At 39.7% G+C, this 16118-nt stretch overlaps 1 protein-coding gene across 2 annotated transcripts in view; it reads right to left on the bottom strand.

Annotated features, from left to right (window-relative positions):
• The window catches only part of RAB3C (RAB3C, member RAS oncogene family), a 306013-nt gene that overhangs the window by 266554 nt on the left and 23341 nt on the right, over nucleotides 1-16118 (bottom strand). For both annotated transcript variants that reach the window (XM_036848647.1, XM_036848646.1), the window contains exon 2: nucleotides 12173-12400. In XM_036848647.1, coding sequence (XP_036704542.1) covers nucleotides 12173-12400 — 228 coding nt within the window. The remainder of the gene's footprint in view (nucleotides 1-12172; nucleotides 12401-16118) is intronic.

The following is a 16118-nucleotide window of genomic DNA, read 5'->3' as shown; positions in this document are numbered from 1 at the left end:
ATTGACATATATACACTAATATGTATAAAATGGATAACTAATAAGAACCTCCTGTATAAAAAAATTAAAAAATAAAATTCAAAAATTCAAAAAAAATATATATATGCACCCAACATAAAAGCAACTCAATATATAAGGCAAATGCTAACAGCCATAAAAGGAGAAATCAACAGTAACACAATAGTGGGGGATTTTAACACTCCACTTATATCAATGAACAGACCATCAAGACAGAAAATCAATAAGGAAGCATGACACATTAGATCAGGTGGCCTTAATTGATATTTATAGAGTATTCCACCCAAAAGCAGCAGAATACACATTCTTCTCAAGTGCACATAGAACATTCTCCAGGATAGATCACATCTTGGGCCACAAAGCAAGGCTTAGCAAATTTAAGAAACCTGAAATCATACCAAGCATCTTTTCCAACAACAATGCTATGAGATTAGAAATCAAATATAAGAACAAAAATTGTAAAAAAACACGAACATGTGGAGGCTAAACAATAGGCTACTAAACAGCCAATGGATCACTGAAGAAATCAAAAAGGAAAGTAAAAAAAAAAAATACCCAGACATAAATGAAAATGAAAACATGACGATTCAAAACCTATCAGATGCAGCAAAAGCAGTTCTAAGAGGGAAGTTTTTAGCAGTACAATCATACCTCAGGAAACAAGAAAAATCTCAAATAAACAACCTAACGCTATACCTAAAGCAACTAAAGAGAGAAGAGCAAATAAAACCCAAAATTAGTAGAAGGAAAGAAATCATAAAGATCAGGGCAGAAATAAATGAAAGAGAGATGAAGAAAACAATAGAAAAGATCAATGAAACTAAAAGCTGGTCCTTTGAAAAGATAAACAAAATTGATAAACCTCTAGCCAGACTCATCAAGAAAAAAAAAGAGAGGACTCAAATCAACAAAATTAGAAATGACAAAGGAGAAGTTATAATGGACACCATAGAAATACAAAGGATCATAAGAGACCACTGCAAGCAATTATATGCCAATAAAATGTACAACCTAGAAGAAATGGACAAATTCTTAGAAAGGTACAATCTCCCAAGACTGAACCAGCAAGAAATAGAAAATATGAACAGACCAATCACAAGTACTGAAATTGAAACTGTGATTAAAAAACTCCCAACAAACAAAAGTCCAGGACCTGATGGCTTCACAGGAGAATTCTATCAAACATTTAGAGAAGAGTGAACACCTATCCTTCTGAAACTCTTCCAAAAAATTGCAGAGGAAGGAACACTCCCACACTCATTCTATGAGGCCAGCATCACCCTGATACCAAAACCAGACAAAGATACCACAAAAAAAGAAAATTACAAACCAATATCATTGATGAACATAGATGCCAAAATCCTCAACAAAATACTAGCAAACTGCATCCAACAATATATTAAAAGGATCATATACCATGATCAAGTGTGATTCACCCCAGGGATGCAAGGATTCTTCAATATCCACACATCAATCAGTGTGATACACTGCATCAACAAATTGAAGAGTAAAAACCATATGATCATCTCAGTAGATGCAGAAAAAGCTTTTGACAAAATTCAACACCCATTTATGATAAAAACTCTCCAGAAAGTGGGCACAGAGCGAACCTACTTCAACATGATAAAGGCCATATATGACAAACCTACAGCAAACATCATTCTCAATGGCGAAAAACTGAAAGCATTTCCACTAAGATCAGGAACAAGACAAGGATGTCCACTCTTGCCATTTTTATTCAACATAGTTTTGGAAGTCCTAGCCATGGCTATCAGAGAATAAAAAGAAATAAAAGGAATCCAAACTGGAAAAGGGAAGTAAAATTGTCACTGTTTGCAGATGACATGACACTATACGTAAAAAATCCTAAAGATGTTACCAGAAAACTACTAGAGTTCAACAATGAATTTGGTAAAGTTGCAGGATACAAAAGTAATACACACAAATCTGTTGCATTTCTATACACGAACAATGAAAGATCAGAGAGAGAAATGAAGGGAACAATCCCAGTTACCATCACATCAAAAACAATAAAATACCTAGGAATAAACCTGCCTAAGGAGGCAAAAGACCTACACTTCAAAAACTGTAAGACACTAATGAAAGGAATCAAAAATGACACAAACAGATGGAAAGATATACCATGCTCTTGGATTGGAAGAATCATTATTGTCAAAATGACTATGCCACCCAAGGCAACCTACAGATTCAATGCAATCCCAAATTACCAATGGCATTTTTTACAGAACTAGATCAAAAATCTTAAAATGTGTATGGAGACACAAAAGGCCCTGAATAACCAAAGCAATCTTCAGAAAGAAAAACAGAGCTGGAAGAATCAGGCTCCCTGCCTTCAGACTATCCTATAAAGCTACAGTAATCAAAACAGTGTAACAGGGCTTCCCTGGTGGCGCAGTGGTTGAGAATCTGCCTGCCAATGCAGGGGACACAGGTTCGAGCCCTGGTCTGGGAGGATCCCACATGCCGCGGAGCGACTGGGCCCGTGAGCCACAACTGCTGAGCCTGCGTGCCTGGAGCCTGTGCTCCGCAACAAGAGAGGCCACGACAGTGAGAGGCCCGCGCACTGCGATGAAGAGTGGCCCCCGCTTGCCACAGCTGGGGGAAGCCCTCGCACAGAAACGAAGACCCAATACAGCCAAAAATAAATAAATAAATAATAATTAAAAAAAAAAACAAAACAGTGTAACACTGGCACAAAAACAGAAATAGAGATCAATAGAACAGGATAGAAAGCCCAGAAATAAACCCACACACCTATGGTTAATTGATCTACAACAAAGGAGGCAAGACTATACAATGGACAAAAGACAGTCTCTTCAATAAATGGTGCTGGGAAAACTGTACAGCTACATGTAAAAAAATGAAATTAGAACATTCTTTAACGCCATACACAAAAATAAACTCAAAATGGATTAAAGACCTAAATGTAAGACCGGATATTATAAAACTCTTAGAGGAAAACATAGGAAGAACACTCTTTGACATAAATCAAAGCAAAATCTTTTTAAATTTGTCTCCTAAGTAATGGAAATAAAAACAAAAATAAACAAATCTGACCTAATTAAACTCAAAAGCTTTTACACAGCAAAGGAAACCATAAACAAAACAAAAAGAGAAGCCACAGAATGGGAGAAAATATTTGCAAATGAAGTGAATAACAAGGAATTAATCTCCAAAATTTACAAACAGCTCATGTGGATCAATATCAAAAAACAAACAACCCAATCAAAAAATGGGCAGAAATTCTAAATAGACATTCTCCAAAGAAGACATACAGTTGGCCAAGAGGCACATGAAAAGATGCTCAACATCGCTAAGTATTAGAAAAATGCAAATCAACACTACAATGAGGTATCATCTCACACCAGTCAGAATGGCCATCATCAAAGTCTACAAGCAACAAATGCTGGAGAGGGTGTGGAGAAAAGGGAACCCTCCTGCACTGCTGGTGGGAATGTAAACTGATACAGCCACTATGGAAAACAGTATGGAGGTTCCTTAAAAAATTAAAAATAGAGCTACCATATGACCCAGCAATCCCACTCCTCAGAATATATCTGAAGAAAACCATAATTTAAAAAGATACATGCATCCCAATGTTCATTGCAGCACTAATTACCATAGCCAAGGCATGGAATCAACCTAAATGTCCGTCGATGGATGAATGGATAAAGAAGATGTGGTACATATATACAATGGAATATTACTCAGCCATTAAGAGGAATGAAATAATGCCATTTGCAGCAACATGGATGGACCTGGAGCTTATCATACTAAGTGAAGAATGTCAGACAGAGAAAGACCAATATCTTATGATACCACTTATATGCGGAATCTAAAAAAAAAATGATACAAATGAACTTATTTACAAAACGGAAACATACTCACAGACTTAGAAAACAAACTTAAGGTTACCTAAGGGTTAAGGTGTGGGGAAGGGGAGGAATAAATTAGGAGTTTTGGATTAACATACACACACTACTATATATAAAATAATCAACAAGGACCTGAACGTGTCAGGATGGCCGAGTGGTCTAAGGCGCCAGACTCAAGCTTCTGCTTCTCAACAAGGACCTACTGTAGAGCACAAGGAACTCTACTCAATATTCTGTAATAACCTAAATGGGAAAAGAATCTAAAAAAGAATAGATATATGTATATGTATAACTGAACCACTTTGCTGTACACTTGAAGCTAACACAACATTGTAAATCAACTATACTCCAATGTAAAATAAAAATTATTAATAAAAAAGATATGTAGGTTTACAGATTGGATCCCCTGAAGATCTCCGACAGATCACCTGGCCTCCTTGTACCTCATTTATAAGTGTGGTCAAGTACATGGGCTTTGATTTCAATCCCCTGGTTCGAATCCTGCTTCTGACATATCCTAGCTAGGACCTTGGGCAAATCCCTTTACCTTTCTGATTCTCTGTTTCCTCATCTATAAAACGGGGCTAATAATACCACCTTCCTTCATGGGGTTTGGCAAAAAATAAATTCTAAAAATGCATATAAACATAAAATGCTTATTTTATGGGTCAACACTAGGTTCATTAAGTGATACTATTATCAGTTGTATCATGAAATGAGGGCTTGGGCTAGAAAATCTGGAAGATCTTTTCCTGACCCCAATGTTGAGGTCTCTAAATACTGAGACCCAGAAATGCACTGAGTCTGTGGTGAGAATGGTTGAAATCATAAGCATTTGTCAGAGTGGAATCAATGACAGAAGCCACCCCTGGGACTCCAAGAACCTGCCTTTTGTATTAAGCATGTCTTTTACTTTCTGTATTCAGATGCTTTGACAGCTGGGGCCTTATGGATCCTGGAGGGACTGCCCTATCCAGAGTTAGTCAATTCTTAAAGACACTAAACAACTCACTGAAGCTCACTTGTCAAGTGCAAACCACCAATACAGAGCTCATAGGGCTTGCTCCATCTTGGGCTCTCACATGATGAGCCACTCTCCACCTGCCCTAATCACCCCAGGCACCTGACAACTTAGGGAAGTCTCTATGCCCCAGGGCCTGCTGCAGGTATTCAAACTAGCCAGTCCTAAGCCTGCTTACCCTGCCTGGTCCATGCCTTATACAGAAACCCCAATAGAGGCTCTTGTCACATTCCTCCCGCCCCTCCTTCTGCCTCCTGACCCACCCAGGGGATTCCCCTCACTCCAAGTGCCCCCGTCCCCGAGCCCATGTGTCCTTCTCTTAAAATCTGTGAGCATAACGAACTACTATTTCAATGGCAGTGGTCTCCTGACCTGTGCGCCTCGCCACACCTAAATAACAATAAAACCTATATTTTAAAATACCGTCTTCCTCCAGGACTGGGCTGGGGAAGCAGGGCTTGTATTCTTTCAGTTTACTCATCCATCTCCTGCATAAGATTGTGATATAGCTACCGCCTATATGGTATATGGTTGCTGTATGGAAATCAGAATTCCCTTTGGTTGCGTGTGGACCAGAAGCACATGCTTGACAGCAGATGACACCTTTGTGAAAAACAAAAGGCACCCCTTCCTGGAACTGAGCACAGCTTAGCATGTGGCGCTCTGGCTGGAGAACAGCCACACTTGACCCCTGGTTGGTGTCTTTGTCCAGTGCACAACATGTACATCTGTATGCGGCAGCCCTGACCTCTGAACACACTGAGGACGTTTCTTATTAACTCAGGCTGGCCAGGGCTCAGAAATGAAGGAGGCAAGGAGAGGGGGAAAGGGGAAGGAGGGAGAGAAAAGACAAGGCGTGGTGAAGGGTGAGGGTGGGAAAAAGAGAATGCAAAAATGATAAAATGCTAGTTCTAATTCCTAAGGAAACAGTGATCTCCTCTGCCTACCTGCCCTCTGCTCACTTTAAACCTATATCCTCTAATTAAGCTACAAATTTTTCAAGCTAATTCTTTCATTAGTTATAGTCAACCTTGATTTTTGGACTTGAACAATGTAGATCCAACTGAAAAAGGAGACTCACGTGCTTTCTTTCTTTCTTTCTTTCTTTTTAACATCTTTATTGGAGTATAATTGCTTTACAATGGTGTGTTAGTTTCTGCTTTATAACAAAGTGAATCAGCTATACATATACATATGTCCCCATATTTCTTCCCTCTTGCGTCTCCCTCCCTCCCACCCTCCCTATCCCGCCCCTATAGGTGGTCACAAAGCACCGAGCTGATCTCCCTGTGCTATGCGGCTGCTTCCCACTAGCTATCTATTTTACATTTGGTAGTGTATATATGTCCATGCCACTCTCTCACTTTGTCCCAGCTTACCCTTCCCCCTCCCCATGTCCTCAAGTCCATTCTCTAGTAGGTCTGCGTCTTTATTCCCGTCCTGCCCCTAGGTTCTTCATGACCATTTTTTTTTTTTTTTTAGATTCCATATATATGTGTTAGCATACGGTATTTGTTTTTCTCTTTCTGACTTACTTCACTCTGTCCATGTGCTTTCTTTACACAAAAGAAGTTGCCTTTTATTCAGGGGAACCACACTGTCAAACCTGGCTCTCTACACAGTCTAGTTTCAAGAATTATCCGCACTCTTTACTTTACAGATTGCTATAGACCTCATAGTTCCTATAGTAGTAATCTAGACACTGAAAATAAATACAGTACTAAGATATTCTTAGTAATGGATGCTATAGTATTTTTCAATCTTCTTATTGGGAGGAAATCCACTCTACATAGCCTTTCCCAAAGCTAAACTACTTTTAAATTAGAAGCAAAATATTATAGACTCCAGCTGTGAAATATTTTTCTCTAAGTAAAGTGAAAAACACATGCTAGATTTTTCTCCAATACATTCTTAACAGCATTAGACACAGAAAATGAAGGAACCACCTCTAATACTTTAAACCTCAAAATTTTTGAAAATTTTTGACTTGAGAATCATAAAAATGATTAAAATAAAAGCGCAATAAGAAATGTTAATGTAGTGAAGGACAGAGGGATTCATAAGTATACTAAAGGAAAATAAGGTTTGTAACTAAGTACAAATGAACGATGTTATTTCTTTAGACAAGTTTATTCCAAGGCAGTAGTGAACTTCCACAGAGAGGAGGCATAACACGGCCAGAAAGAAATGTCAATGTTTGTAGTAGCCGTTAAAAGCTTTCTTTAAATGTGCACTGTGGGCTTCCCTGGTGGTGCAGTGGTTGAGAATCTGCCTGCCAACGCAGGGGACACGGGTTCGAGCCCTGGTCTGGGAAGATCCCACATGCCGCGGAGCAACTAGGCCCGTGAGCCACAACTACTGAGCCTGCGCGTCTGGAGCCTGTGCTCCGCAACAAGAGAGGCCGCGATAGTGAGAGGCCCGCGCACCGCGATGAAGAGTGGCCCCCACTTGCCGCAACTAGAGAAAGCCCTCGCACAGAAACGAAGACCCAACACAGCCATAAATAAATAAATAAACAAATACTTAAAAAAAAAAAATGTGGACTGTTAAAACTCCGGTAATTCAGTTTGTGGTCTCAGAAACTTCCCCCACAGCACATGCAAAAAGCAACCCATCAAGTAGAAAAACTGGGCAGTCTTCCCACCCAGGTTCTCTCTTCCTGACATTTTAGAAATACTACTTGAAATCTGGCTTCGAGTTTGATGTTCCTATGCCTGATGGCAACACTGGCAACCAGGTATGAGATTTATCCCAATTGTCATAACACAGCACTTACCTTGAGAGTGAACTTGGTGTAGTAGCAACTGGACTGGCTTAGCTAGCAGAAGAGCTGGATTTTAGACTCTGCTCTGGCACTAACTGTAAGGTAAGGTCAATCACTTAGCCCACTACATATCTTCATTTCTTAACCTGGAAACAGTTCTATTTACGGGCAGTTTAAAATAGAGTCATCAGAATCATGTTAATATCTGTAGCCTGTCTTGGTAAAGGTAAAAATGCATTGGACTAATCCATGACAGTTTTCATTACTATGAAACAATTTTGCTTCTCTTCCTTTGAAATATATAATAGTGTGATAGACCAAGGAATACATATTTGGTTCCTGACAAAGAGCTTCTACAACACTTGGAATCTCCTAAGAGATGGGGGAAAAAGGATCATCTTTTGTTATTCATAATAAGCCCCTTTCGGCCATACCAGAGTTCATGCTAATGAGGTGACTCTTGGTTAGCCCCTAGATAGCTTCAAAATGGGGGCGGATTACAACATCGTAAATCAACTATTCTCCAATATAAAATAAAACTAAAAAAAAAAAAAGAATAGGGGCTGATTGTTAGAAGAACAAACCATGTGATCAAAAGGTTGGAACTTTCAGCCCCACCCCCGACCTCTGGGAGGGGAGAGGGGCTGAAGGCTGAGTTAATCCCCAATGGCCGAGGGTTTCATCAATCATGCCTATGTAACGGGAGCTCCATAAATGTCCGAAAGGATGGGGTTTGGAGAGCTTTGGGGTTGGTGAATATATCTCGATGCTGGGAGGGTGACACCGCAGAGACTGCAGGGAAGCTGCTCCCACCCATCCCCACAAAAATTTGCCCTACGCGTCCCTTCTATCTGGTTGTTCCTGAGCTGTATCCCTTATAATAAACCGGTAATAGTAAGTAAACGCTTCCTGAATTCTGTGAGCTCTTCTAGCAACTTATCAACCCTGAGGGGTGGGACTGTGGGACCTGCGAGTTTATAGCCTGTAGGTCAAAAGCACAGGGCACCCAGATTTGTGATTGGTATCTGAAGCGGGGTGGGGAGGGGAGGGATAGGCTTACAGAACTGAGCCCTTTACCTGTGGGATCTGTGCGAACTCTGGGTAGTTAGTGTCAACACTGTGTTAAATTACAGGACACCCAGTTGGTGTCTGCATAGCAATGAAGAATTGCTTGGTCTGGGAAACCCCGGCATTTGGTGTCAGAAGTGTTGCAAGTAGAAACAGATCATAGTATAGGCTAAGATAGCTGTGGATACCTTAATGAATACGTTACACATTAATATAAGTGCATAAAGATACTATAAGCTGGAAAAAACAGTTCACGTTCGGTTATTTAAATACGAGACGGCAAACCATCAGTGCCAGATACAGTCCCAAATAAATAATTTGTTCCCAAATAAATAATTTGTTTAAGTCATAAACAATAAAAGCTGTACACAACTAAATATTTTCTAGTATACTTACATTATGGCATAAAGCAAGAACCCCTAGAATTATTGTAGGAATGTCTAGACTTAGGCAAACCACCCTGTTGCTCCTTATCCTGTCTCCCCCTGCATGACTCAATTCATTGGGATGGTCAGACTCTTTTAAAAACATCTTCTTCAGCATCCCAGGATACATTGCCTAAGATCACCAACTTCACAAAAGCACCACCACATTCAAGAAGACTTCTTAATTGGGGCAGCATGGTGAAGGGGAACAAGCCAAAGCATTAGAATCTGATAGACCTAGCCTGGAACCAGCCTCTTGCCACATATGACCCTGGATGAGCTATTTAATTTGTCCGACTTTCAGGTTTCTCGGATAAAATAGGAATAATAATAAATACAAAGCTGGGTTGTTGTGGAAATTAGAAATAAGGTATACATGATGCTTGGCATAGTTCTATGTTCAATAAATGTTAGCTACATATAATGTTTACACAATTTGATATTTGCTCATAGACATACATATATAGTTACTCCGTGAGTATTCATTTCTTTCTCCAAGTATACTACAAGTTCAATGAGCACAAAATCTTTGCAGAGTACTGCTTTTGAATGGTTCACAATCTAGTAGACCAGTTGGTATATGGTAGTGTAAAATCCATTTTCATACCCCTAGAATCACAGGTACATTAAGAGCTCCCAATATCCCTAAGAGGAAGAAATAAGATTGTTTTGATTGCCAAGAAAACAGTGGCCATCAGACTACCGTTGTGACTGAGGAGGGACTGGGTGAAGGGTTCCTGAGTGGCTGACCCCTGAAGGGAGTGTGGGTATCCACAGAATGGGAGAATGAAAACCCTGGAAGGAGGTCCCAGACTGGACGGAGCTGTGAAGAGAGTTGGAAGTTTGGGGAAAATGGTGGATTATGGACGACTAGAGACAGATTTATATGTCACAGGCTTTTGAGTGAAGTTACGGAAACTGAGAAGCATGAGGAGGTATTAGAGGAGAAGCAGCCCAGAGATCTGAGTTGGGATTTGCTTGGCTCAGAGAAGAGCAACTTTCACGCAGAAGTAAGACCCGGACAGAAGTAACTGAACTTCAGTGTCCAAGAAAAGTACAGGAATGAGCTGTGGCCTGGTACTAGCACTGAGGGTTTTGAGAAAAATATTTTTGTAAGTATGACAATGTAATTCTCAAAAAAAGTATATTACTTGAACTTTATCTGTTTTACATTAAGGACAGATGATTTTATACCTCTACAAAGCATTTCTGTCAAAAACCTAAATTGAGAAATTGCTAGAGATCATAGGATTGAATTTATACACCATGTTGATGTTTTACCTAAACAATCACAACAACCACCTTTAAACGTCCCTAAGATATATGGCAGGAGCTGTCAGCCAGAGGAGTGACACTTCTTTGATATTAAGAGAAAGAACATGGTGCAGAGGTAAGAGATGTGTAGTTACCAAATTAATTTAATTTTCAATTCAACAAAGCCCCTGAGAGTTAAGGGACCTTTCTTAAGCCTGGATGTGAAAGTTATCTTCACATGACAATTGGTTGCTTAAAGCTCAAAAGAAAGAGAATGTGAAGCAATAAACACAGCTCTTTCTGTCTCTATAAACAGGGCTGCGTGTTTCTAAAGTATCTAAAGAGGGACCCCCTTCCCAACAAAAATGTCTTTGGGGACCAGTAGAGCAGCGATGGGGACTGGGCCTATTTTTCCAAGCTCTTTTCTGAGTTCTAATTAGGCTTGGAAGACTCCAGAATTAGAATAAGTAAAATAGTAACAATCTCTTGTAAGATACCTACCTGTGTATATACCTGCATCTTTAAATTTTACTCCTAAGAGCTTTAAGATAAGAAAGGACATCTGGAATATTTATAATGATATCTTAAGGGCTCTTTTATTTTTAAAAAAAAGTTTAAATGCTTTACTCTGAGATTTGTCTTTCTTTCAGCTTTCCATATTTGAGGAGGCAGGCTTATCGTCGGTCCTACAGATCAACCGTGGCACCAGCACCAAACGGTAGCAGACATCAGAATTGTCTCAGAAGAAGGCAGAAACCTCATCTCCTGGGAAATGCCTTTTTAAAGCTCAAATCAATTTGAGCGGCAGAGGTATAAATGAACAGGGAAAGGGGACCAAAACTAACTGTAAAAACATCCTACCATTGTACCCATACATTACACGATGTACATAAAATGCTTACTACATAGCTCTCTCTTGGTATAACCAATTTTTTTGGTTACTTCAGCTCTTATGTTACCTTGAACGTGCACCCACACACACTTTTTCTTATGTTTCTCTCTTGCTATTCTCCTAAATTTATCCCAACCAGTTCGTTAAGGAATCTCTGATCTTCTGCAGCGGGTGAGGAGAGGCACAAAGCTAGCCACACGGTCTCCAAACTTATTGGAGAACCTCCTGCTTAGGGAAAAACCCTATTTAAAATAAATATCCTATTTGTTTTGTTTTGTCTGGGTAGGTAAACATAACTCTTAGAGCTGAAAACACAAGGTCTGTGGAGATTAAATAGACCGTTTTCAAATTTTAGCTGGGGCTTTATGAAGGGACTAAACCTAAGCTTTCTCTATATTTGGTTGTTTACCTTCTTTAAAACGACCAGGGCAGGCTGCTTCCTGCAACCTAAAAAGGCTAAATTTACTTTGCCTATTTTGTGTATTAGAAAAGTGGCAGAGAAGGATTCAGAGACTTGCTCCGGGTCACACAGACCATAAAAGACAGAGCCAGACTTTCTGTTGAGTGTTCTTTACCACAACAAACAGACATTTGGATTTTCTTTCTTCTGAAGACTCTCAAGAAGCATCCACGACAATAAGGCCTAATTCAGTCTCCCTACCTTAAAGAGGCAACACTCTATTGCCTTTGAAACAGAATGTTCTGTGGCAAAGAACCTGGAAATGGAGGCTTACAGACCCCGTGGGGACAGAACAAGGCAGAAAGCGTTTCCCTCACACACTAATGTGTTCAATGCCCTAGACTGAAGGATGCCATCAGTTCAAAGTCACTTACCCAAATCTGAAGCTTGATTCTCTTTTCATTTTTGAATACAGTTTTGACTTTGAAATCAATCCCAACTGTGCTGACGAATGCAGATGTAAAGGAGTCATCCGCGTAACGGAACAGAAAAGATGTTTTCCCCACACTGCTATTGCCAATGATGAGCAACTTGAACATGTAGTCAAAGTTCTGATCAGAGGAGTCTTTCTGGCCGTACCTGGCATCTTGGGCAGAGGCCATCTGTGGTAAAACGAAACAAAAGAGGTGTGGATCAGTCTCCCATTTGCTATGAAGCTAGCAGCACACTCATTATTGGTCTTGCCAGAAACAGATGTCAGACCACTCAGGAGACAAGTTGAGAGAGTTCCCCAGCCTTCCTCTGATGCTGGTATCCATGGCAATAATTCCCTGCTGGAAGACAGAAAAGCAAATCTTATGGCTCTCTCCAGCTGTGTTGGTGTGTGTCACTGCTCAGCACTCAGAACGAATCAAAGACACAAAAGGAGATGTAACATGAAAAGCAAAGATATGAGGAGCTGGCCAGGGCATGTGGACTCTGAAAGTTTGTGATTCCAGTGACGGCGACACCAAGGTGGTTGAACAGCAGGGTGTTTCTTCCTGAGTCATCTAAATTATTAGAGTCTCTCTTATTCTCTAGGGAAGCACTCCCAAAGCCTATCTCATCTATTTATATCACTTTAAATCAACATCCTAACACATATGACCAATCTCTTTCAAATAAAATATAATGATAATGACAAATACATACGGTTCAAACAACGTGCCAGGAACTGTTAACTTACTTAACCCTCACCACACCCTATAGGTGGGTACCTTTATTATCTGCATATTAAAAGGAGACAATTGAGGCTCAGAGATACTAAGTAATTTGCTCAATTTCACATCCTTTGTAAGTAGTAGAGGCGGGTTTCAAATCAGGCAGTGTGGTGCGAGGGCTCATGTTCTTGATGCCTCCTACTCCCCGCCCCCCAACCCCGGCTCCCAGTGAGAACTAGGGAGATATGTACACGTGCTCTAAAGTTGAAGTGGGAAATATTCATTGTGAGATTCGTTAATGAAGGTCCCCACCTGGGTTCAAACCTCGGCTCCACCACTTACTGGTTGTGGAACTTTTGCTTTTTTATTTTAAATCGGTGTAGCTCAGTTTCCTCTCTTCCGTGAAATGGAAAAAATTATTATCCAACTTGAAACACTTGTGAAAATAATAGATGATATATCTGTACAGCAGATATATAAAGCGCCTAGCAAAGAATAGAGAATCATCTCTATTATTAATTATAAATCCTCTAGGTGGATTTTTCCTCATCTTTTTTGATGATCATTGTCACATCTATCAAAAATGCTGCAGCATTACTCTAAGTACCATTTGGCTCCATATAGAAAAGAAGCATTTAGAACGGTGAATCCCAGTGATTAGTGCATTTACCTGATCACCTTTTTGGATGCTATGAATTCTTTGCCAGTTGCTGTGCTGCCCAATACAGTAGCCACTAATCACATATGCCTGTTTATATTTAAACTAAGTAAAATTAAAAATTTAGTTCCTCACTCACACTAGCCGTATTTCAAGAGCACAAGAGCCACATGGGGCTGGTGGCTATGACACTGGACAGCACAGGTTCAGGGCACTGTCATAACTGCAGAAAGTTCTATTACTCAGTGCTAGGCTAGACAGTCTTTTTTCACTTCTTATAAAATCTGATTAATAATTACATATTTCTCTTGGAGGTATGGCAAAGAGAAAAGCCCCAGAAGATAGCGGAATGCTAGAAACAGTATATAGTGCCTAGTCTCATCTAAGACCACATTGGTTGCTGAAATCAGGTGTGTGTGTATGTGTGTGTGTGTGTGTGTGTGTGTGTGTAAGACAACTGAGGGAAAAAGAAAAGGGGAGATGGGGGTGATAACGAATTCCCTTTCTACAAATACTCACAGCCAGTAGGAGAACACAATAATATGAGCAAGAATAAAGGCAAAAAGAAAATCTGTATATATTATGAAATTTAAGGGCAATAAACATTCTGACTTCATTTCATTTCTTATTAAATATAAGTTTAAGCATTTCTCTTTTTAAGTCCATGTAACCACATTGCTGTCTTCAGTAAATATGACTTGTAATGATTGTCTGCCAGTGGGAAAAACTGGGCCAGTAAAACATGCAGATATCATCATTTTCCTTTCTGGCCCTGGAGTCTGCGTGCTAAGGTAAACTTCCCCCAACACAAGCAGCCCACCAAGCACAAAAATAGGATTATAATTCTTGACTCTCAGTTTGAACAATGATGTCTTGCTCTGATGACTTCTGACACCCCAGAAAGCCAGGTAACTGTTTCATTTGACACTCCTATTCCTACAGACATAAGCCTTTCACCAATTAAGATTCCCCCCTTATGGAGGTGCTAAGTTCAACCAGGCTTGCAAATGGCCTTTGTTAAGAAGGTCTTTTACCATCTTTTATATGAGGCAGCCCAGATACTATGTTCTGGATTAAGCACGTTCAGTTAAGCCACAGTTAGAAAATAGACTCTACAAGTTTCCTAGAGCTGCTCATTTTCTCAGCCTGACAGCCTACCATTACCCTGAGGTGGGACTCTGAGTCCTGTGGGTTTCTAGGCTGCCTTGAAAGAAAATGTGATAAAAAAAAAAGCCGCTATCAATCACAAGTCCTAGTCCAAAATTAGACCAACTCCAAAACCTGCGGAAATATAGACATCATCATTGTATGTACTTTTTAAAGGTAATTGTAGAGATTTAGATAGAGAAAACCATACTGGAGTTTTCTCCAGCATGGGAAATAGAAGATGTTCAATTTCAAGGACAGATTATACCAGCTGTATTAGCAGCAAAGAAGGTGGTAGGAGCACCGAGGATGAGGGGGGATGAGACTGGTGGATATGTGGATCCAGATCCTCCAAGGGATTAATTAGAAGAGTTTGCTAACCTGCTATTCTTGAAGATGGTGTGTGGTTTCTTTAAATTATTTCCTGATTTATATCCCCAAAAGTATTCACAGGGAGCCCCAAAGATGTGTATTCAGAACATATGTGTTTCATTAAACTTTAGAATAATGAAATAAATCCTGGCTTAGGGAATGGAGAAGTAGACTGCCCTAATCTTGCTGAGAACAGAAATGAAGCAATTTTTATTTACAAAACAGAAATAGAATTACAGATGTAGAAAACAATCTTATGGTTACCGGGGGCGGGGGTAAATTGGGAGATTGGGATTGACATATACACACTACTATATATAAAATAGATAACTAATAAGGACCTAGTGTATAGCACAGGGAACTCTACTCAATACTATGTAATGACCTATGTGGGAATAGAGTCTAAAAGGTGGATATATGTATATTTATAACTGATTCACTGTGCTGTACACCTGAAACTAACACAATATTGTAAATCAATTATACTCCAATAAAAAAAAAAGGATGACGCAATTTGACAGCATATGAACATCAAAGGAACATATAGACAGTCACTATGTAAATTTACTAACAGTTCTAAATACTAAGTCATGTGAACGTCTCCAAAATTTTCATGGGAAAATATGAAAACAGGAGTGGGCATGAAGGAACCTCCTAGAGAGCAAATAGGATTTTATAAAAGATACATAAGAAACTCTTTAAATTGCATTAATCTTGAATTAATTTTTTAAAAAAACGAATCATAGAACGGGAAAGACTCTTCAGCGAAGCCCTCCTTCCTACTCATCCCCAAGTGTCCCTCTTGCCAGCATGTCGGCATGACATTGGTATTCTAGCCCAGCCCTTCACAGCGAGTGACAGAAAGTTTGCTAGGCTGTGAAGCAGTCTATTTTATTGCTGAACAACTGCAATTGTTATAAATTTCTTCCTTAGATTTGAGTTAAAATCTACTTCCCTGTAGCTTCTGTCCATGTGCTCCAGATTCTGCCTATGAATCAAAAGAGT

This window comes from Balaenoptera musculus, chromosome 3 (assembly GCF_009873245.2).
Source record: "Balaenoptera musculus isolate JJ_BM4_2016_0621 chromosome 3, mBalMus1.pri.v3, whole genome shotgun sequence".
In the NCBI taxonomy this organism is placed as follows: Eukaryota; Metazoa; Chordata; class Mammalia; order Artiodactyla; family Balaenopteridae; genus Balaenoptera; species Balaenoptera musculus.
The sequence above is the reverse complement of the archived record's forward strand: the minus strand, read 5'-3'. Positions and strand labels throughout refer to the sequence as shown.